Consider the following 22,330-nt stretch of genomic DNA (forward strand, 5'->3'; position numbering starts at 1 on the left):
ATAGATTAAAAAAAAACAACAACAACTGATACACTCAGATACTGAGAAGAAATGAGAATGAAGTACCAAATGCAGGTAAAGGGGTTGGCTTTAACTCATTATTGACTAGGAGATTTTTGCAGAAAGTAATGCCTGTGGCTGGTGGTTTTTATTTTGGCTGGCCAAAAACTAATTCTGTTATTTCACTAATACTTTGTGTGTTGTTACATTCAATAGTTACACCTGACACATCTGTAAAGTCTTCTGATTTTTGTGAAATGTTATTTTCAATCCACTTTTCTCCAGAAGGAAAACAGCATTCTCCAGCACTGTGAGTTTCATTTTCACTTTCTGTATCAGAATCAATCACTAGCAATTTTTTTTGTTGGTCTAATATTCACATTGTCTGAATCAGAACTGTATTCTGAAGAACTGTCATCTTTTGAGACACTAGTATATATGTCACTTGGAGAATCAGCAAATATCTGCATAAAATTCGCTGAAAAATTATTTTTCACCTAAAATTTTGTGATGCATCATTTTTGAAAATTTTACATTTATAATATACACAAGTTGGAACAAAAACCTGACGGAGCAAAATGTGAATAATAACAACAATCATAAGTTGTATAATGAACCCTTGGTCAATTTTAATCTGTAAGAATTTCACAAGGTGATATTAATTGTATCACTCTCTAAAAATGTATCTACATGTCTCCAGTCAGTAACATTTGGGTAACAAAGGCGTATTACTATGTCTTCCATCAATAATGTTTAACTAAAAGAAGAGAAACTCACTCATTGGAAGAGAATGAGAAGGGCACGGGCAGGTAAGATTGACTATTTGGGCATAGGAAGTAGAAGTGGAATAAATTCTAATCTGATAATTGTGCTTTTCTCCATCAAGTAGGAATCAATGCCATCTGTTGATAGATGGAGAAAGAAGACAGATCAGAGCTTTGAGAGCTTTGGGAAAAGTTTAAAATAGTTCCTGTGGAGAGTCAGAGCTCAAGGTGAAAAAATTAAACATGGCAGGATGCGGGGTTCATTTGAGGTTGTTGATCATTGCCTTAGTATGGCTTCCACAAGAGTGGATCTGGAGACGAAAGATTTTGATGCAGGTAATTAATTTAGGAAGTAATCCCGGGAAGCAAAGTAAGGAAGTGAGATAATGAAAAGGCAGCCAACATAGGATGATACATGAGCAGATTATTAATGGCAACTGCATTCCAGCTGGGAACCTTTTGAGATACTGGGTGTAATATCCTTCAGGGTGGTTGCACTGAAGGGCAAGGGAGCTATGTTATTTATCTACCAACTATCCCTGACTCTCCCATAACTAAGCTATTAATATCCCAGTACTCCCGGCCTGCCTTATATACTGGCAAAGTGAATGCCCACAGGCAGAGACACACAAATGTTTCTACTGGGCTAAAGGAAAAAAATGTCCTTCCTAAGACATTCTTATGGGAAACATGCACTGGATTTGCAGGGTGACTAAATTACCAAAGTTGAAAGCTATTAATTTTATAAATTAATTAACATCAATGAGAAAGATTTTTGGTAGCATGCAGAAGGACTCTTTTTAAATCAACATTGCAAACACAGAAATAGGAGACCTAATAGTTAAACTTCTGCAAAAATCAAATGTAGGAGAGATAGCCACCATGTATGATAAAATGAAACACCAATACAATGTATGATTCATATCCAAATGAAATAAAGGATTGACATTCAGTGATGTGAGATTTAGAATAAAAAGATATCTGCATTCTGATCTCTGGTTTTTTTTTTTTCCTATTTCTAGTTGGGTAGCCTTGGTAAATAAGAAACTCAGTAAATACTTATTACTATGAATCAGGCACTCTTTGAAGTGAAGGATATAATGGTGAACAAGATGAATTAAGTTTCTTCCCTATGGTACTAACAATCTGAGATCAATTAGTTAATTTCTCTGAGCCTCCATCTCCTCATACAGCAAAGAGATGGATCATACTTTATTTAGCACAGGCTTGTAAGAAAGCAAAGGAGGCCATGCTTTTGGAAATGTTTTGTGTTCTGTGAAACTTTTTATCAGTTTAATTTTAAAACAATAGCCTGCAACCAAAACAAAACAAAAAAATTCTTCACAGGTTTGTTTGATTTAAAGGCCATATCTATGAAAGTATTCATAAAGAAAGAAGATACTTGTCTATTCTTTCCTGATTATAGTAAACATCCCTCATATGATTTTGTTAGGAATCAAATTTTAAGGAAAGTAAGATACTCACAAACCAAGGAATATCATCAAAGTAACTAGGAGTAGGATAGGCTGACCATCAGATATCTTCTATTGCAGGGGTCCGCAACCTGCCTGACCAAATGTCTGATGATCTGAGGTGGAGCTGATGTAACAATAATAGAAATAAAGAACACAATATATGTAATGCAATTGAGTCATCCAGAAGCCATCTCCACCCCCACCCCCAGTCCCTGGAAAAAAACTGTGTTCCATGAAACCAGTCCCTGGAACCAAAAATGTCGGGGCCACTATTCTAGAAGATTTAAACAGCTGATTTCAACTGGTAGAGGGTTGTATTGGAGAGGAAAAAAAAAAAAAAACTATAGCATGGTGAATATAGTACATTACTTGGCGTCTTAAAATCTCATGTTTGTATTTTTGGTATACTCCACATGTTTCATGTGAAAATTGAATAAGTTTATTTTTCTGGATACTTTTGTCTGTTTTATAATCAATTGGATTAGATGGTCTCTAAATTCCCTTGATCATAGATTCTTTACAGATGGTGATAAAATATATAGATTCTTTCTCAAGAAAAACACACATGGATTCAGAATTGTGCCTGAAATTTCAAGTGATTCCTAGACATTCTCCACCCTTGCAACTCATCTGTGACTCCCTGAAAATCTCTGCTTTAACTGGATCTGAATCACCTAATCAGAATTAATAGTTTATTTCCATTAGCTCCATAGATCTCTGCAAAAAAAATGAGTGTTTGAGAATAACAGTGTAGATGATCACATATCTCTTGCAGCATAAATAACCCACCTCAAAATGTAACGGCTTGAAACAACAGTTATTTATCACATCTCACAATCCTGCAACGTGGGCAGTTCTGTAGCTCTAAGTGAAGTCAGCTGAAGCACTCACTTAGATGTATTCAGCTGGTGTTTGAGTTGGGTCAGAAGGTCAAAGGAGGCTTTATTCACTTGCCTGGCACTCCTGCTCAGTCGTGTCCAACTCTGCACGACCTCATGGACTGTAGCTTGCCGGGTTCCTCTGTCCATGGGGCTTTTTTCAGGCAAGAATTCTGAAGTTGGTTGCCATTTCTGTACCACTTGCTTTATCCTGTCGTCTCTCTGCCTGGCAAGAGTGAGCTTCCTTCAAGCACTTAAGGATCCTTGAAATTCTTATAAAATGCATGCCTTCTCAGAATGTATGTTCCATGAAGACAAGATCCAAGGTGCAAGCACTAATCAAGCCTGTGCTTGCATTACACATACCAATAGCTCATTTGCCATAGACAGTCACGTGACCAAATGCAGCCTCAGTATCGCTGTGTAGAAGACATGAAGGGTGTGAGTATTCTAGGTACGGTTCAATGGGGGCTACCAACAGGAATCTTCGTTTGTTGTGAATATGTTCCCAAGAAATGATTTATCTTGGAAAATACTGATTTTTCAATCAATGCAGACATTCAAGCAAGGGCTGAAGAGTAGCTTATAGGAGATAGTGTACAGGTCGTTTCTACATTGAGATGAATAAGATTACCTGTGTGATCAGTGGAGAAGGCAATGGCACCCCACTCCAGTACTCTTGCCTGGAAAATCCCATGGGCGGAGGAGCCTGGTGGGCTGCAGTCCATGGGGTCGCTAAGAGTCGGACACGGCTGAGCGACTTCAATTTCACTTTTCACTTTCACACATTGGAGAAGGAAATGGCACCCCACTCCAGCGTTCTTGCCTGGAGAATCCCAAGGATGGGGGAGCCTGGTGGGCTGCCGTTTATGGAGTCGCACAGAGTCGGACACACTGAAGTGACTTAGCAGTAGCAGTGATCATAAGACCAGATCAAAGAAGACTCCAAATTTTGAGCCAACCTGACTAAGGAAATAGTAGTGATATTAACATTAATAGGGGCATCAGGCAGAAGTTTCAGATTGGGAGAGAATGGTAAATGTGGATAGATTGCCTTTTTTTTCCCATACAGAAGAAAGAGATAATCAAGAAATAATGATCCTTATTCTTCCCTGTCTTAGGTTGGATGTCGATATAACTGAACTTCACAGTTGGATTACTCGTTCAGAAGCCGTGTTGCAGAGTCCTGAATTTGCAGTCTATCGGAAGGAAGGCAACTTCTCAGACCTTAAAGAAAAAGTCAATGTAGGTTATGCATTAATTTTTATGTATTTTTCTAATTTTTGCTGCTTGTAAACCCTGTGCTCTGAACTCTATGATTTTCTTAGAGTTGAAAAGATTAATGTGGTATGCTATACTGCTTTTAAATATATCTTTAAAATATGTTTTACATATCAAGTAGAATCAAAGTTTAGCCTAGAGAAGTCTTTCCTGATTCTGTGGTGACTGCCCACAAATACTTTTCGTTAACCTTCTTTAACTTTTATATTATTAAGCTCTAAATTAGCAATTTTGTAGCATAAAGTCATATTGATTTCCCTTCATGCATTGTTCTTTCATATGAAGGCTGGGATTTTAGTAGGCTTGCAGAATGGAATGGAAAAGAAAAGACCTGATCTTTACAAATACTATAGACTCTCTTTGTGTTCTCACTATCATCAAAATGTTATACTTTGTAGTCATTAATAATTATCATAAATCATAACATAGTTGTATTTTCTGGATATTTATGTATTATATTGCCATAACTAAAAGATACCCAACCTTCTTCAATATTTATTTATAAGAGATCATTTGCTGTTTTTATTCCCTACTGAGGCATTATAGTTTTATCCTTTACAATGCAGTTTTTATTAATTTAATAGCTGTATTAATCTTCAGGGACATTATCAAGGCTTTGATATTTCGACTTTGACATATGAACATCCATTTTGGTAGGTAATTTGCAATAGTTTGTGAGGGAATTTCTAACAGGAAGAGTAAATATTTTCAATGGGAAGGCTAAAGAAGCAGGTATCCTGAATGTTAAATAATTTTAGTTATAGGAGGATCTCATATGTGGATTAACGCTGCTTTATCTTTCAATCATTTGATTTCATGAATTACAAAATCGTTAGAGTTTTACAAATACAACACTAATATAGATACAAGGTAATACTTGCTGTGGGGTTGGAACTTTTGGAGAACAAAAAATATGTCTTTTAGGAGAAAATAATCCTTTTTTAAGGCTACTTTAGAGGGAAAAATAATTTCATCAACATTTCTGAGAGCTGACTTTATAAATGGGAAAGTTATTTTAAATTCCTTGTTGGCTTTGATATATTCTGTTATCAGCTTAATAATGGACTATTTATAAACAGTTTCAAGAAAAGGGAATTATGATTATATTGTTAATAATTTAGTTTTAAAATTAAAATGGAGGATAATATGTGTAGTAGAAAATAGCAAAATGTCTTATTTGAATGTACTTACTTGAAGGTATATTCTTTGTTATAGTTTTTTGAGGGGATTCTATAAGTAGAAAATTACTTAGAGAAGATGCACTCTATGTTTTGGAGTTCATGTGACATATTGACCCACTGAAAGTATGAATCACCTTGGATAGACATGTTATTAGCTAATTAAAATTTTTATCTATCTGAGCAATCTACTTATCTATATGCCATCCTTTTTTATTTTAAATTTTAATTTTTACTTTATTTTACTTTACAATACTATATTGGTTTTGCCATACATTGACATGAATCCGCCACAGGTGTACATGAGTTCCCAATCCTGAACCCCTCTCCCACCTCCCACCCCGTATCATCTCTCTGGATCATTCCCATGCACCAGCCCCAAGCATCCTGTATCCTGAATCGAACATAGACTGGCGATTCGTTTCTTACATGATAGTATACATGTTTCAATGCCATTCTCCCAAATCATCCCACCCTCTCCCTCTCCCACAGAGTCCAAAAGTCTGTTCTACACATCTGTGTCTCTTTCGCTTTCTCACATACAGGGTTATCATTACCATCTTTCTAAATTCCATATATATGTGTTAGTATAATGTATTGGTGTTTTTTTTTCTGGCTTACTTCACTCTGTATAATCGGCTCCAGTTTCATCCACCTCATTTGCCATCCTATTTCTGTATCTTAAAATAACTGATCAAACAAGAAGATTGAGCTCTAACATTTTAAGACTGTAAATTCAAACGTTTCCTGTTATCATATGGTTGCCTAGAAGCAATTTACATTTAGTCAATCGTGTCAGCAATGAGAGACTGAAAGTGCTAAAATATATATATACAATATTGTATGAGTGGTTTTCTGATGCCTGGTGAGTCACCTTTATCAACTTCTCCTCTCATATTCTGAAATAACAACATCATTCTTAATTGCCTACTAAAATAAGACATGGAATGATTTACCTAGACATTTCCTTCAGGCTAAATATAATGTATAGGTATTAAAAAATCCTTGAGAGAAATACAAAGCAATGATGATGGATATGCATTTTTTGCATGCATCAATTTTCTTGCTTCTTCACCTGTCCATTTATGTAGGTTATTATGAACACATGGGAGGCCCGTCTTATGAACTTGAGTGGTATTAATTCATTTTTAGGCATCCATTAAAAATGGCTAAATATCACTCCTTCTTTTTTCATCTTTCACTTGAAGTGATAAATGAATGACGCAGTCAAGCACTTTCACCCAGTTAGCATATCCTAGGACAGCATCCCTTCAATTTTATATATTTTTAAATCAGACAGAAATGTTCCTTCTCTATTAACCATGTGTTTTATCCATATAATTAACATAATACACTTATTTAAGAGTTGAGTTCTAGGGACTTTTCTACTGACAGTGTGGACCCTGGACAACCAGTATTGGCATCACCTGTGAGCTTAGAACTGTAGGATTGTTTTCAGGCTTGATAAATCAGTTTGCATTTAGAAAAGACCCACAGGTGGTTTCTATGTCTGTAAAGGTTTAAGATCAGTGCACCCTCTGAGACTTGACTAGACTCCTAGATGTTCCTTCACTCATGCTGTTAATGTTGCCACAGTTCAGACTTTCCAGCTGATTTTACAGGTTTCAATTCAGTTCAGTTCAGTTCAGTTGCTTAGTTGCGTCCAGCTCTTTGCGACCCCATGAATCGCAGCACGTCAGGCCTCCCTGTCCATCAGCAACTCTCAGAGTTCACTCAAACTCATGTCCATTGAGTTGGTGATGCCATCCAGCCATCTCATCCTCTGTCGTCCCCTTCTCCTCCTGCCCCCAATCCCTCCCAGCATCAGGGTCTTTTCCAATGAGTTTACAGGTATAGAGCTACTCAACTTCTTGAACTGAGCACATGGTAATGTAAGTTAGGAATTACAGCAGAACAACCTCTCTTTTTTTGTTGTTTTGTTTTATTTATTTATTTTTGGCCGTGCTGTGTCTTCATTGCTGGGCAGGCTTTTTTCTAGTTGTGGCGAGTGGGGGCTCCTCTCTAGTTGCGCTCTGTGCGCTTCTCATTGTGGCTGCTTCTCTTGCTGCAGAGCATGGGCTCTAGGCATGTGGGGCTTCAGTCGTCGTGGTTCCCTGGCTCTGCAGCATGGACTCAATAGCTGTGGGGCATGGGCTTGGTTGCTGTGCCGCATGTGGGATCTTCCCAGACCAGGGATCGAACCCATGTCTCCTGCATTGGCAGGAGGATTCTCTACCACTGAGCCACCAGAGAAGCCCAAAACAACCTCTTCTTAACATAAGGTGATTTTATACTTCTCCAATGTTCTCCTGAAAGCCTTCCTCCTAGCTGTTCAGGTCAATAGGCCTTGGGCTCTTCCTGGAAGCTAGACTTATCAGGTCAATTTTTCACCAAGTTCTGTTGGAAATCTTCAAGCCAATTAATTTGTTTCCATTATCTCTGTTATTTGTGTTTGCCACTAAGAATATAGGAACCTCTATTCACCTGTCCTTTCGTATATCCTCATCACTGTGCTCTTCTGTACTCTTTTCCTCTGTCTCACTTCCTCTTCTGTGTGCTTTCTCACCTCATTCACTTTACACTCAGAAACCCTTCTTCTAAAACAAACTTTCTGTCCCATAGACCCATTCTGTTCATACACAGAAAAGACTTTTACCCTTGGATCACCACAAAGACTAATGACTCACTCCCCCACTCCTTTGCGATTGCTAGTCTACTCACTTCTCAGGGTCAGGTCCAAAGATACCACTCTTATGTAAAACTCTCTCTTCCCTTGTGTTTCATGTCAAGTTGCCATCTGTCATTCATCAGTTTATTCTATTGTTTTCTCATTGTGAACCTGATGCCAAAGCCTTCAATCTCCTCCACCCAAATTGTGCCTTAATCTTTAAAAATCTCAGTTCATTTGGGCTGTCTTGCTGTCTCCAAAAGCTGCCATTTCTCTCATCTCCTCAATTCACCTACCCACTTGAATTAACAATACCTTAGACACTTCATTACTCCATTTCTAAACTGCCACACTTTAAGAGACTCATCAGTACTTCTTCCTAAGCTTTCCATACTTTCCTAGTAAATTTCTCAACTTTTCTCCATAATTACTTCAAATTTTAATGGGTCTCTTAAACTTTTCCCCACCATTTACAGTAGGTGAATTTCCCTCTTATTTTAGTTAAAATAGTATCTCTTATATTTCATGTATTTGTGTTCATGGTCTCTTTCTTTTCCTCTGCCTCAGTGAAAGAGACTGCTTTGACTTCTTAGGACTAATCCCAGGGCACGGGTGTTGTTCAATATCTCCACTGTGTCCTCAGGATTCTGTTTTCATTTAACCCCACCTGCATTTTCTCAATCTCTCCCTGTTTTCTGATGATAAAGAATCAGCCTTTAAACAGGCTGCTTTTCCATCTTTGAGAAAATCTTCCTCTCCTATAAACATATATGTGCTTCCCCCCCTGCCCCCCGCCCTTAACTTCTCTATAGGACTAGACTCCATTAACCTCTTAGTCCTTCATGAAAGTATTTCCTCTTTTGGATTCCGGGATACTTTTTTTTATGTTTTTGCCCATTTGTTTCATTTTGTTTTTCCTTTAACACTGAAATCCTCCACAATTCTTCCTTTGTTTTTCTCTCTAGATTATCCTCATTACTTCCCACTCAAATAGCATCTGTTTTCTCATGATCCCCAAGTGTGGGTCTTTAGCTTATGTCTTTCGCCTAAAGCCCAGTCCAGTGTATTTCATTGCCTAATAGGCACATTTAATTGAGTATCCACCTGAAAACTTAAACTTCAATCTCCCCAACCCTGTTTTATTCTTTCTTTTTACTGTTCCTTTTCCAGCAGCATCACCCAGATACCTGAAAGCTAACTGGGTCATCTAGATTTTTTTTTTCCTATCCTTCATAAGTCTACCCTTTGACAAGTTCAATTAATCTCATTCCCTTAACAACTCTTAAAACTGTCCAGTCCTCTCAATTCCCTTCACCAGAACCCTGATTAAAGCTAACGTCATAGCTCACTTCAGTTTAAGATGACAGTCCCTAGCTGCCTTCAGCCACTAATGTTGTGTTCCTTTAGAGGTTTTCACCTCACTTCTGCCAAAGCGAACTTATTAAAACATAGCTAGTATCATTTTTGCCTTTGTTTATATTCATTTGAGAAAGAGGAGAGCAGCCACTGAGACCTGGGAGCTAGCTTGGCACTGCCGTTAGGCCTTGGAGATGCTGGAGACTGTAGTAGTGCTGGCAGCTAGTCTGTCATGTTCTCATGTTAAGTATGACGAACTGCTCACAGTGCTAATGTCAGACAAGGCCACTCCATGATCATGATGGATCAGAACATAAATGTGACCATTACATAATCATGTCTCAATACAGTAAAAACCACGGACACTGTCCAAACCAGAGGTCCCCAAACTCTGGGATCTAATGCCTAATGATCTAAGGTGGACCTGATGTAATAATAATAGAAATAAAGTGCACAATAAATGTAATGCACTTGAATCATTCCAAAACCATCCCCCTCCCTGGTCCAAGGAAAAATTGTCTTCCATGAAATTGGTCCCCGGTGTCTAAAAAGACCACTGGAATGAACCAGTGGTCCATACCACCCAAAATGACCCAAATATCCTTCCTCTTCACTAATATGGCAGATCATATCCTTTACTAATCATGGCTTTAGCCTTTCTACATTCTTCCTGCAACCTAAATAAGAAAATTTAAGATACCCAATCATAGAATCATGGATTTCTCTGGTAGCTCAGCTGGTGAATGATCCATGTGCAATGCAGGAGACGCTGGTTTAATTACTGGGTTGGGAAGATCCCCTGGAGAAGAGAAAGGCTACCCTCTCCAGTATTCTTGGGCTTCCCTGGTGGTGCAGCTGGTAGGAATCCACCAGCAATGTGGGAACCTGGGTTTGATCGCTGGGCTGGGAAGATCCCGTGGAGCAGGGCATGGCAACCCACTCTAGTATTCTTGCCTGGAGAATCCCCATGGGTAGAGGAGCATGGGGGCTACAGTCCATGGGGTCGCAAAGAGTCAGACATGACTGAGTGATTAAACACAGCAATCACAGAATCACCTTCACTTCCTTGCAGTATCTAATAAAGGCAAAGCTTTGCTTCCTTGACCATCTGCATCACTTTACACAAGCCCAAGCCCTCTAAACTATTTGTAACATCCTCTTAGCGACATATCCCAATAGTTCCCTATTACATGCCATGACTTCTTGCAACAAATAAATGAACTTTGATAATCTACAGGAGTGTTTCTGGTAGCCTTTGTCTGAAAGCCATTGACTAAGTCAGTCTTCATGTTGCCTTTATGAGGGCTACGATGACCTAATTCCTTTTTACTTATCCAGAGTGATTTCTGACTATTGTTACATTTATTATAGTGTTGGTTTCTGGAAACTAGGGACTGAAACTTACTCTGTTTGACTTTTTTTTTTTCCCCTGTTTGTTTTGATTTGGCTTAGTTTGGTTTTGGTATCACAGTGTGTAATCTAGTGCCTGATATTTAATCTAATTAATGTTTCACTATGTGAGTAAGTGATATTTTTTTTTCAGTTTTGCAGACACATTTTAAGTCAGGCTCTGCTACCAATATGAAGGATATAACATCTTCCGAATAAACATTTGAGTGAATAAATTACTTTTTTCTGTCAAAGGGTAAAACTTCATTATAGAATCTTAAGTGAAAAGAAAATTAATTGCTTCTATAGTCAGAGTAGGACTCTGGGGAATGTGGAACTGACTTTCATATTAATGAGAGAAGATGTCATGAAAGGAGCCGTCTTTTAAAGAGATGCTGGTAAGGAGGAGGAGAAGAGGTTGTAAGTGTTTTTAATCAGCTTATTGAAGAACTAGTAAACTTCTCTTTTCTGTATACTTTGCTTAGAACTTATGCTGATTATGTTTCATTTTTTCTTTATGATACAACTAAATTGCCTTTTTGATCAATTATCTTATTTTTTGAATTATAATTTACATCCACTATTATATTAGTTTCATGTGTCCAACACAGTGATTTGAATTGTCTTTTATTTTGCACTTGAATGTATATACTTTAGAATTCATAATTTCCTCATGAGCTGTAAGAATTTTCGTGAGCACATTATATATTTGAAAATGAACAATACATTACTCATAGAATGGTCCACTGATGCTTTTTCTTACTTGAATTTTGTGTACTAGATACTTTAGATTCTGAGTAGTAGCTTCTAAACTTAGAATCACATACAGAGTATATACTGACTAACGTATTATTCTTTGAGAGAAATTATTTCACAACTGTGTTCTATTATAAAAAGAAAAAAATATTGTGTATATATATCACTCATATATGCATAGGCTTACACATATGATAGACAGATATTAAGGAACACACATGCAGAAAACCTAGATGAGTCTCTACAGGAAGAAAGATTAGAAAAAGCTCATATGTCAAGGGCAGACATGATTTCATGAATAAGGTGATTTTAAATAGGTTGTTTAGTTATCAATACTTAATGTTACAGGAAGCACTGTACCTGGCAAGAAGAATATTGGAGCCTTTCATATTCTGTATAGTAGTGAGGGCTAAAAGCTAACTATAGATATTTGGACTAACATTGAAGATGAAATGTATGTAAGAAAATCATCCTTAACATTCAGATGATGCTCTTGGCCTTAAAACAAGGGGAAAGTTTATACACACACATACACATTAAAGAGATGCTGGTAAGAAGGAGGACAAGAGGTTGCAAGTATTTTTAATCAGCTTATTGAAGAACTACTAAACTTCTCTTTTCTGTATACTACATGTCCTCCTTTTTACCAGCATCTCTCTAATGTTTTTATTTAGTCACTAAGCTGTATCCAACTCTTGTAACGCCATGGACTGTAGCCCTCCAGGCTCCTCTGTCCATGAGATTTCCCAAGCAAGAATGCTTGAGTGAGTTGCCATTTCTTCTCCAGGGGATCTTCCTGACCCAGGAAACAAACCCAGGTCTCCTGCATGGCAGGCAGACTCTTTACCTACTGAGCCACCAGGGAAGCCCATATATTTATGTGTAAAAAAATATATATGTGTGTGTGTGTGTGTGTGTGTGTGTAAGAGGGAGGGAGAAAGAGGGAAAGAGACTGACTGATTCATTTAGAACCATGGAAGAGGAAGAAAGAATGAAGATGCTGAAATATTTGAGAAAATCTGAGAAAAAAGTAATCTCCAAAATTTTTGAGACCACTAAAATGTTACACTTATTCTCCAGTGGGTAACAAAACATTCCCACATGCCAGCATAGCCAAAGTTTTTGCACAGTCTGAAAATTCAGGAATAACTTAATTAGAGTACTTGAAAATATGATACTCTCTACTTGCCAAATGGAATTACTACTGAGTCCAAAGAATCCTGATTAGTATCATAGTCAAGAAACATTCCTTTGTCTTTTGTTCATTATCAATTCTCCATTTTACAGTCTCCAGTAAGAATTTAGGATCATGATCCTTATGAGATTGGTGTCTCTGTTGCCTTGCTATTTCATTTCATTTCTATTAAATTCAGCATTGTCTAGTCTCATAATTTTTTTTTTTTTTACGTTTATTTTATGTTTATTTATTTTTTTTTTTCTTACATGCGTTCCCAAACATGAACCCCCCTCCCACCTCCCTCCCCACAACATCTCTCTGGGTCATCCCCATGCACCTGCCCCAAGCAAGCTGCACCCTACGTCAGACATGGACTGGCGATTCAATTCTTACATGACAGTATACATGTTAATTTTATGTCACTTTTTCCTGGAGTCCAGGATATCTTAGCGAAGATGCCAAAATGTTTTCTGAATTTTGTTTGGTAGGCTGTTGTCAGGAGTTTATACTCGGCTCTTTTTTTTAATATGTTATTTTCTTCATTATATTGCAAGATTCTATTGTTTTGACTTGGTGAACTTACATAGTACTCTTTGTTTTCTGTGTGAGCCATTGTTTATTCCTGTTATCAGAACTTCATAACATTTCTGTTGGAGAGAGAATTGTGCACAACTCTCAATCTAACCTAAAGTTTCCAGGAGACTTTAAACTGAATCCAGCTTTACTTTTCAGAGTTTGTAGCCCCTAAATCCCTGGGATGGTTGTTTGACTACTGTATGTGTAGCTACCAGGATTTGTTATCTATGTACACCTTCTTAGAGTTTTTGAACTGAGGGTAGGTGGCAGAGACCATAACATTGTATATGGAGGCGTTATGCTACGATAGACCTCACTTTTTTATGCATCTACCGTATTCCAGGCCCTGTTGTAGGCACTGGAGATAGCACAAAGAAGGGAATGCATAAGGATACATGATCTACAGTTGATATGCCTGTGGGGAAGATGGAAATTAAGCAGAGTAATATAGGATGTCACTGATAAGTGCCAAAGATGAAAATGAAGTAGGAGGAGAGCTAAGAAGTATGTGTGTGTGTAGATAGAGTGGCAGTTGAAAGCCTCACTGGGAAGGTACCATTTAATAAAGATTTAAGGGTAGTGAAGAATGGACACATAGCCGAGATTGGAGCATTTAAGGCAGAGAGAAGGGTAAATGTACAGACGGAGGAGGTAAGAGAGTGCCTAGAGGATGAGAGAGTAACAAACACTATGTCTGGGGCTGAAATATCAAGGTGTTGAGTAACAGAAGAGGTCAGAGAGGGTAGGCAGATGAAGAATGAGTGACATGTTTAGGCTTTGAGCTTTTGCTCTGTGTGAGAAGGGAACTTCTAGAGAGTGGGCTGGCTTCCTCTGTCATCTCTGTTGAGAATGTATCACTAGGGGGCAAAGGTGGGAGTAGAAATACCATTTAGTAGGTTATTCTGAAACATCCAGACTCGTGAGAGATGATCGGGGTCTTTTGACTAGTGCAGTAGTAGTGAGTACAGTTGCAACATCACTTTCTGGATGTGTTTTGAGGTGAGTCAGTAGGATTTTCTGATGGATTGCCTGTGGGGTTTGAGATAAAGAGTCAAGAGGGATGGAAAGTCATTGGACTGAATGAATGTAAATATAGATGAGTCTGAGAACATGCTAAATGTAGAGGTCTGGGAGATGAGGAACCAGCATGGCAGACTTAGTAAAGGCAGTCTTTGAAGTGGGAGGAGGTGTGTGCTCATAGTCTAGGAAGCCACATCAGTATTCCCAAGAAGAGGACTGCTCTGAACCAAATTATCCTGATAAGTAAGTTGAGGACTGAAAAGCAACCAGTGACACTTTCTGAGTGTCAAGCAGCAGAAAGCAGTGGGGACAGCCTTCGAGCCAACTGAGAACAGAATGACTTCAAACTTTTGATTACCTTCATTCCTGTCTCTTTGCTACCCTAAATTTTTTCATTTTATTTTTAGTCAACCATCTATAGCTGTGTATGAAATGAAAGTTGCTGGACTCTTCACTAACGTCTTCATACTTCTCAAGGCACATTTGTGCCAGTGTTTCTCTTTCAAGTGATATAACTTATCAGAACTCAGGTATCATGTAAACATGGACAAATATGAAGAGGCTCTTAAACGGCTTCTTAAACCTGTATCTCTATGCCTCACTCAGTTTGCATGGAATATACATCGCCTATGGAGTAGGCGGGCTATACACCGTTGCCAGTCAGCTTATAGACTGTCAGTGTACATATCAAGTGACCAGGCATTCCTTCTGACACCTTGGTGCCCATGCTGCATTAATATTTTGAATACCATCTCTGATGACATCCAAACTATCAGGTTATCTTTACTGTGAGTTGGAATCACATCTGTTCAAATCTGTTTGATTCATCTTCATTGAAATAGCCGTAGAAGCAGCAGAATATGTTTGAAAGAGACCTTAACTGTCATTAGATCATCAGGGGTCTAAAGCTTTCTACTTCTGTGATCTTTTTGTTGTCGTTGTCGGTTTGTTTTTGGCCATGCCAGGCAGCTTGTGGGATCTTAGTTCCCTGACCAGGAATCAAACCTGTGCCCCCGCAATGGAAGCACCGTGTCCTAACCATTGCACCACCAAGGAATTCCCTTTACCTCTGTGATCTTGGATGATTGATAATCTTATTGGCGCTCAGTTTTATCTTGTGTAAAATAGGAGAAAATCATGCTGATTCTATCTGGTAGAATTACTATGAAACACATACAAAATAATGCACATACCCAGTAATTTGGTACACAGGGTTAGGCACTCCATTTTTTCTCATGGTTATGTCAGTGTTTTCAAATCTTTCACAGATTTCTCTGTGTCTCGCTTTCCTCCTCTGTCAAAACGGGAGAGTAATAGTACCTACTCCAGAGATTATTCTTTTGTTGTGGTGATGATGCTGGTTATTGTTCCATAAATTAGAACAATTGGAATAATGTGGCTAACCAAACAAGGTTTATTTAAGCTCAAATATTGCCCCCAAGATATTCAATTTGTTGTCTCTCTGTTAGAATTACTAATTGATTATTCCATTAGATGCTTAGACTAAAGAGATTATGATCATGACATTTAGAAGGCCATTAATAATTTATTTTCATTATATAAAGGCAACATGGTATTCTGATTCTACTCTTTATATAATTTCATATATTAAAAAAAACTCAAGGTAGATAAAATAGAGGCCACTCTGATAGAAAATGGTAATTCTAAAACTGTTGAAGAACACAGTTTGTTCTTATTGTCCTTGTTGTCATTTTGTTATAGTATGAGTATTTATTTTCTCTGTTTTTTGACCTGATGTCGTTAAAATTTGAGAGACCTCAAATCCTGCTGTAGCTCTTGATAGTGGGAGTATTTGAATGTCATATATTTACTAGGAATATGCTTATTTTTCTCTCTTATTTTTCTCTGAGTCCTTTGCAAAGACCGTTTATCTTTTAATAGAGAATAAATTTAAAGTATTAGGAAACATATGGCAATTAGACGCGAAGGACAGAGAATTTAGAAGACAAAAGTTGAGAATTAAGAAAATGTGAATTTTAGAGCTTTGTCTAGGTTCTTATCTTTAACAGTGTATTGTGGCTCCTTTATTTTCATAGACTTTTCAGTTCAAGTAGCAAGCTAGAACCTTTAATGGTTGTGCACATGCTTTTGTAAACAATTCAGTAATGTCTTTGTGAAACTGACTTTCAAGATAACCCAGAAGTTTCACCTGCTAATTGGTATGGGATCCTGGGAACATATAAATCCCCAAGCACCACAGTCTGTGTACTTAGAAATTTTCAAGTAGAATCCAAGATACTGAAATGTTTCTATAACCTTTGGAGTTTTGGTACCAATTACATAAAACTGTGTTCTCATTTGCTGCCCTTGATGTCATAATTTAAAGTGTTTATTTTCCAGCTAGGCTATAAATACTTTTATAAAAAGGACTGACATTTTATAGTATTTTATTTCACTTTTCTAAATTTTGATTAGTTTTATTTATTTATTTATTTATTTTGTGTTTTGTGGTCAATTAGACAAGTTTTTTTTTTGTATTTATTTTTTTTATTTTTATTTAAAAATTTTAAAATCTTTAATTCTTACATGCGTTCCCAAACATGAACCCCCCTCCCACCTCCCTCCCCACAACATCTCTCTGGGTCATCCCCATGCACCAGCCCCAAGCATGCTGCACCCTACGTCAGACATGGACTGGCGATTCAATTCTTACATGACAGTATACATGTTAGAATTCCCATTCTCCCAAATCATCCCACCCTCTCCCTCTGTATGTTACTTTTTTCCTGATTGGATGTATTCTATTCTCTATCAGCTCTTTTAGAATTTTGCTCTCTTTGACCTTGAATCCAATAATCCTAGTTCATGGAACTCTTTTTAAAATAAATTTAAAGAACTCTATTCACTTGTGACTACTTCCTTAAATTGGAGAATCTTTTAAAATATTTAAAAATATATGGATAATTTTATGAGCATTCCCAGCATTTGATATGCTTGGAGAATTGTCCAATTTAAATGATTACTTGCTTATCTGAAAGTATTTTTAGTGTTGCCATATTGTTTGTATCTATACTTATGTCTGCATATCTAGATCTGTGTGTCTGTCTTTAACTCTTTGCTTTCAGAGGGAAGACACTATATCTTCACTCTGCAATTACAGTTGACACATTGTAGCTTTTAAAATTTAAGTCAACATAGATTAAATTAAAAGTCAATATACCCAGTTGTACTTGCCATGTTTCAGGCACTCAGTAAACAAACTCATGTGGCTAGTGGGATGCAGATAGAAACTCTGTCCATTCTTGCTGAAAGTTCTATTGAACAATGCTCCTCAGAGTGTGCATGTATCTATTATATGCTTCCCACCTGTACTCCAGTATTAAAATCTGGAATATTTGTTTAAATGCCTATAAATCTAAAAGCTTTACAAAACAGTCTGATGTATAAAAGCCTGCTGCCACAAACTCAAGTGAAATTTTTGTATAAGGTGACTATTAAATCATAGAAGTATTATTCTGATTATATGTTTAATATATTATAGCTTGTTTTTTCTGCAGATAGTTTCAGGACATATAACATTGTTATAGCTATAGCTTTTTAATGACTATAGTAATATAGTTCTACTGCATGATAGCTTAGAATTGATGTCTCTGTAGAGACATTATTTGCTAAGCTCAACAGTATCAAATACTACATTTCGTTAAGTAACTGTGTTTCTGTTGTTTAAAAGTTAACTTTGGTTAGGAGAAATGAGCAAAGGGATTTAGGAAGCTTTGTGAAACTCAATTTCTTTTTCCTTGAAATGGGAGTACTTTGACAATTTTAGAAAAATTAGTGTGCAGTCTTGTATTTAGATAAATATGGGTTTTCCCCCTAAATGTTTTATGCTAGTATACTTTTTCCCATTGTGTATGCTTATTGTATTTTCTGTTTTATTTTTAATAAAGAATATATACTGATGTTATTAGGAACAATTTCAGTGGTGTATTTTTAAAAGGTAAATTCCACTTTAATGATCTAACAGTTTATTGTTTCATGGTTTGTTATGATTTGACTTTGGTTCCTTTTGTGGGGGCAGTCTTAACTTATAATGCCTCAGAAACTATTAGGTAAAAAATGTTGACAGTAGACATCTTATTTTTATTTTTTTAAGAAACAACTCAGTATGAAAATGATGTGCTTCATTGCCATTTTGATGCATCTATTGCCAAGAACTTTAGAAAAATATCTTTAGATTCTCATGATAAACTGACAGAGTGAAATATCTTAAGGCTTGAAAGGGCAAGTAGAAGTTATAATTACTGTGTAGTTTCACAATCCTTGCACTGAATACTCACCTTTGCTATCATGCTGCAGGCCATAGAGCGAGAAAAAGCCGAGAAGTTCAGAAAACTGCAAGATGCCAGCAGATCAGCTCAGGCCCTGGTGGAACAGATGGTGAATGGTAATTACACGGAGTTGATTTAGATAATCTTCTTAGGGATTTGATAAACACATAGGTTCATATTTATCAGCTGAATTATATCAGACAAGCACTTCCTGAATGAAAATTTAAAGTGAGTTTGTGGGCTTTTTATTATTGTTTCTTAATGCAAAGAAAATTATTTGAGGAAATTCAACTTTGAGTCCAATGAAAGAAAATGAGATGTGGTAGAATATTTTATTAGTCTGTTGCCGAGAAATCAATTTTAGTGCAAAGTCTGCTTACGTTTGTCCACATGATTTAAGAAAACAAGATTTGCAGAAATAAATGGAAATGTAAGCAATCATATGGTATATGTAAAGTGATTATAATCAGATTTAAAATAATTTTGGAGTATATTTTTCCCATACCTATTTGCTAATAATATATTTGACATTTTCTGTATTGTTTTCATTTTTTAATTTATTTGAAAAAAAAAAAAGGTCTCCTCAGGGGACCTTTTTATTTTAACTTCAATTATTTTGAGTGAGGTAAAAGTACAAAGGTAACAAAACAAATTTTAAATGAATTAAAATTAATTTTTGCTAACACTTGGTACCCCAAAAGCTGTCTGAGCAAAATGCTATTGATGTCGATTATAAACAAAGTTCTTTCCAGTTGTCATTGTTATACTACCATATTCATTTCTAGGCATAAGTAGTTTATGAAAATCAGTGTGTGTATGTGCTTAGTCGCTCATTCATGTCTGACTCTTTGCGACTCCATGGACTGTAGCCTGCCAGGCTCCCCTGTCCCTATAATGCTATTTCCAAACAAGGTTATTTTTTTAAGAATATGTTTATAAGAATATAGAAACCAAATGTAACAAATGTTTTTGTTAGGCATGTCAGCTCTTTCCAGTACCTGCCTGCATTCTGAGGCATAAATTCTGTGTTTGAATTATTTTTGCTTTAATTGCCATGTTGGCATTAAAAAATTCAATGATCTTTCTAGGAAATCAATTCATTTTCTCCTTCTAATGGGCCCCATGACTATATTTGGTTAAAAATAAAAGCAAGCAAATATGACAGCTGACGGTTGGGTTAACAAGTTAAAGAATATATAGAAGATGCAAAATATGAAAAATATAGTTGTTTAGATATATGTTTGCTGGGCAGTTTAACTGATGAGTTTGACAACAGCATATTCGTATTACATAAAATTATATGATCTAAAAATATCCTTATACTGCTATATAATTTCCCCCTGGTAACTGCATTATCACTTTTTCATTTTTATAAACTGATATAAAATCTATACTTTTACATGGTCTCTACTTTAAATGGCCTTGGTTCATAATCAAATACAAAGCAGACCTTAATTCAGATTATCTGATAGTAGTATACACTGAATTACTCAAAAAATAGAACCCACCTGTTAATGCAGGAGACTTAAGAGATGCAAGTTTGATCCCTGCGTCGGGAGGATCCCCTGGAGAAGGAAATGGCAACCCACTCCAATATCTTGCCTGGGAAATCCCATGGACAGAGAAGCCTGGTGGGCTACAGTCCATGGGGCTGCAAAGACTCAGACACGACTGAATGAGTAACTAAAAAAATAAGTTAAAATTTTAGAAATTAAAGTAATGATGTTTTTTAATTGAAGTGATATGCAGGGTTAAAGGGCTTACCAGGTGATTCAGCAGTAAAGAATCTGTCTGCAAAGAAGAAGCAGGAGATGCCACAGGTTCAATCCCTGGGTCCAGAAGATCCCCTGGAGGAGGGTATAGCAACCTAGTCCAGTATTCTTGCCTTGGAGAATCCCATGAACAGAGGAGCCTGTCAGGCTACAGTTCATAGGGTCACACAGAGTCACACACTACTGAAGCGACTGAATACACATGCATGGGTTAAAATGATCATATGATTAGTGATAACATAATTTTCTAGATTATTGCCCTCATAGCTCAAAATTTTGGAAGCATGAAGAAAAATCATGATCTATACTAGGTCTTTAATAAATATTAATTGGCCGATTAAATTCTATGTAGCAAAGCAAAATTAAGGCAGTAATTGAGATAATGACATTGGTAATTTCAGTTAGAAAATAATAACACTTAAGGAAAATTCTAATTTCTGTACAATGCAAAGAGCAGTAAGGGATAGGGGGTGTGATTTGAGACATTCCTCATTGGATGACTATATTGACCAAATTTTAAGCTTCTCATGTGTTCTGTTAATGACTATTTGGTGTAAGTGATAGGTGATTAATTTCAGATTTGAGCTATAAATAGAGCATAGGTAATTCTACTTTGCTCCATTCAATCAAACAATTTACATAATTACTAAAAAGTGCACTCAAAGATGTTAACTTATCATTTTGTTCCTTTTTGTCTTTCACAGAAGAAGTTGCTTAGTATTTATTTTAAGCAATTGTGCAAGTTGAGTTAAGCCAGACATGCAGTAAATGCTTGGAGTACCTTTCTAGGTATATTTCAGAGGAACCCCCAATCCTAAATTGCAGCTGCTCCACCAACATAGAACCAAATGCTAGAGTATACTGATGTGGTTCATGAAGTTGAAAGACACACAAGTTTCTCTAAACCAGATTTCTCAACAGTTATCTCAGTAAAGCTCTTCAGTTTGCAAGTTAAGAATTTCCTTTCTCAAGTGTGACTGTGGAGTGTAATAAAATTCATAACCATATAAAACACATGCATCCTTGCTTTTTATTTATTGAAAGGAAAAAGGGAGCTAAATCATGGTACTTCATTTATGGTCCCATGTAAATATCTATTCCTTTAACCACATGTCTTGTCCTTAAAAATTAAGATAAAAGCAGATCATTCTTATATGATGTTATGACTGTATCCAAGTAATGCAAATATATATACATTAAATTTTTGATTCCCCATGATAGCAGCACTTAACAAATATTCATAGTTTAAAATATGTATGGTGATAAGCATAAATATAGCTATTTTAAAGAAAGCATTCCATAACTATTTATGTGTATGTATATATATGTATATATACACACACATAGGAAACTGAATTTTTTACATAAAATAATTTATCATAAGATTAGAGCATGTTTAAAGTATCTAGAATGATTTTGGAACTCTTTTTCCTTCAGAATGAAACTCTAAGACATGCAAAAAATGATTCCGCAATGCTTATAGTTTACATCAGTTTTGACCCCAAATGGTATATTTCCAAACATATTTCCAAATCAGTTTTCGCCATTTCTAAGTATCTACTGAAAGCATGAATTTTTAGTACCACTTAAGAAATGCAAAAGAAAAAGTATCTGTTAGTCCTGAAGGCATTTACCAAATGAATTTAAGAAAGGCACTGAGAAACAGGGAGTGAGGTAGTATCTCAAAATGGTTAAAAATACAGAGATTATTGCCATGATGCCAATATAGAAGAAACTGCTTTCATTTGATG

At 36.4% G+C, this 22,330-nt stretch overlaps 1 protein-coding gene across 1 annotated transcript in view; it reads left to right on the top strand.

The window, feature by feature from the left end:
• DMD (dystrophin) overlaps positions 1-22,330 on the top strand; it is a gene marked incomplete in the record, with an annotated part of 2,117,027 nt that overhangs the window by 735,166 nt on the left and 1,359,531 nt on the right. Inside the window, 2 exon segments of the mRNA XM_018043695.1 lie at positions 4,239-4,362; positions 18,836-18,923. Coding sequence (XP_017899184.1) covers positions 4,239-4,362; positions 18,836-18,923 — 212 coding nt within the window.

The sequence above is a fragment of the Capra hircus genome, assembly GCF_001704415.2.
Source record: "Capra hircus breed San Clemente chromosome X unlocalized genomic scaffold, ASM170441v1, whole genome shotgun sequence".
NCBI lineage: Eukaryota > Metazoa > Chordata > Mammalia > Artiodactyla > Bovidae > Capra > Capra hircus.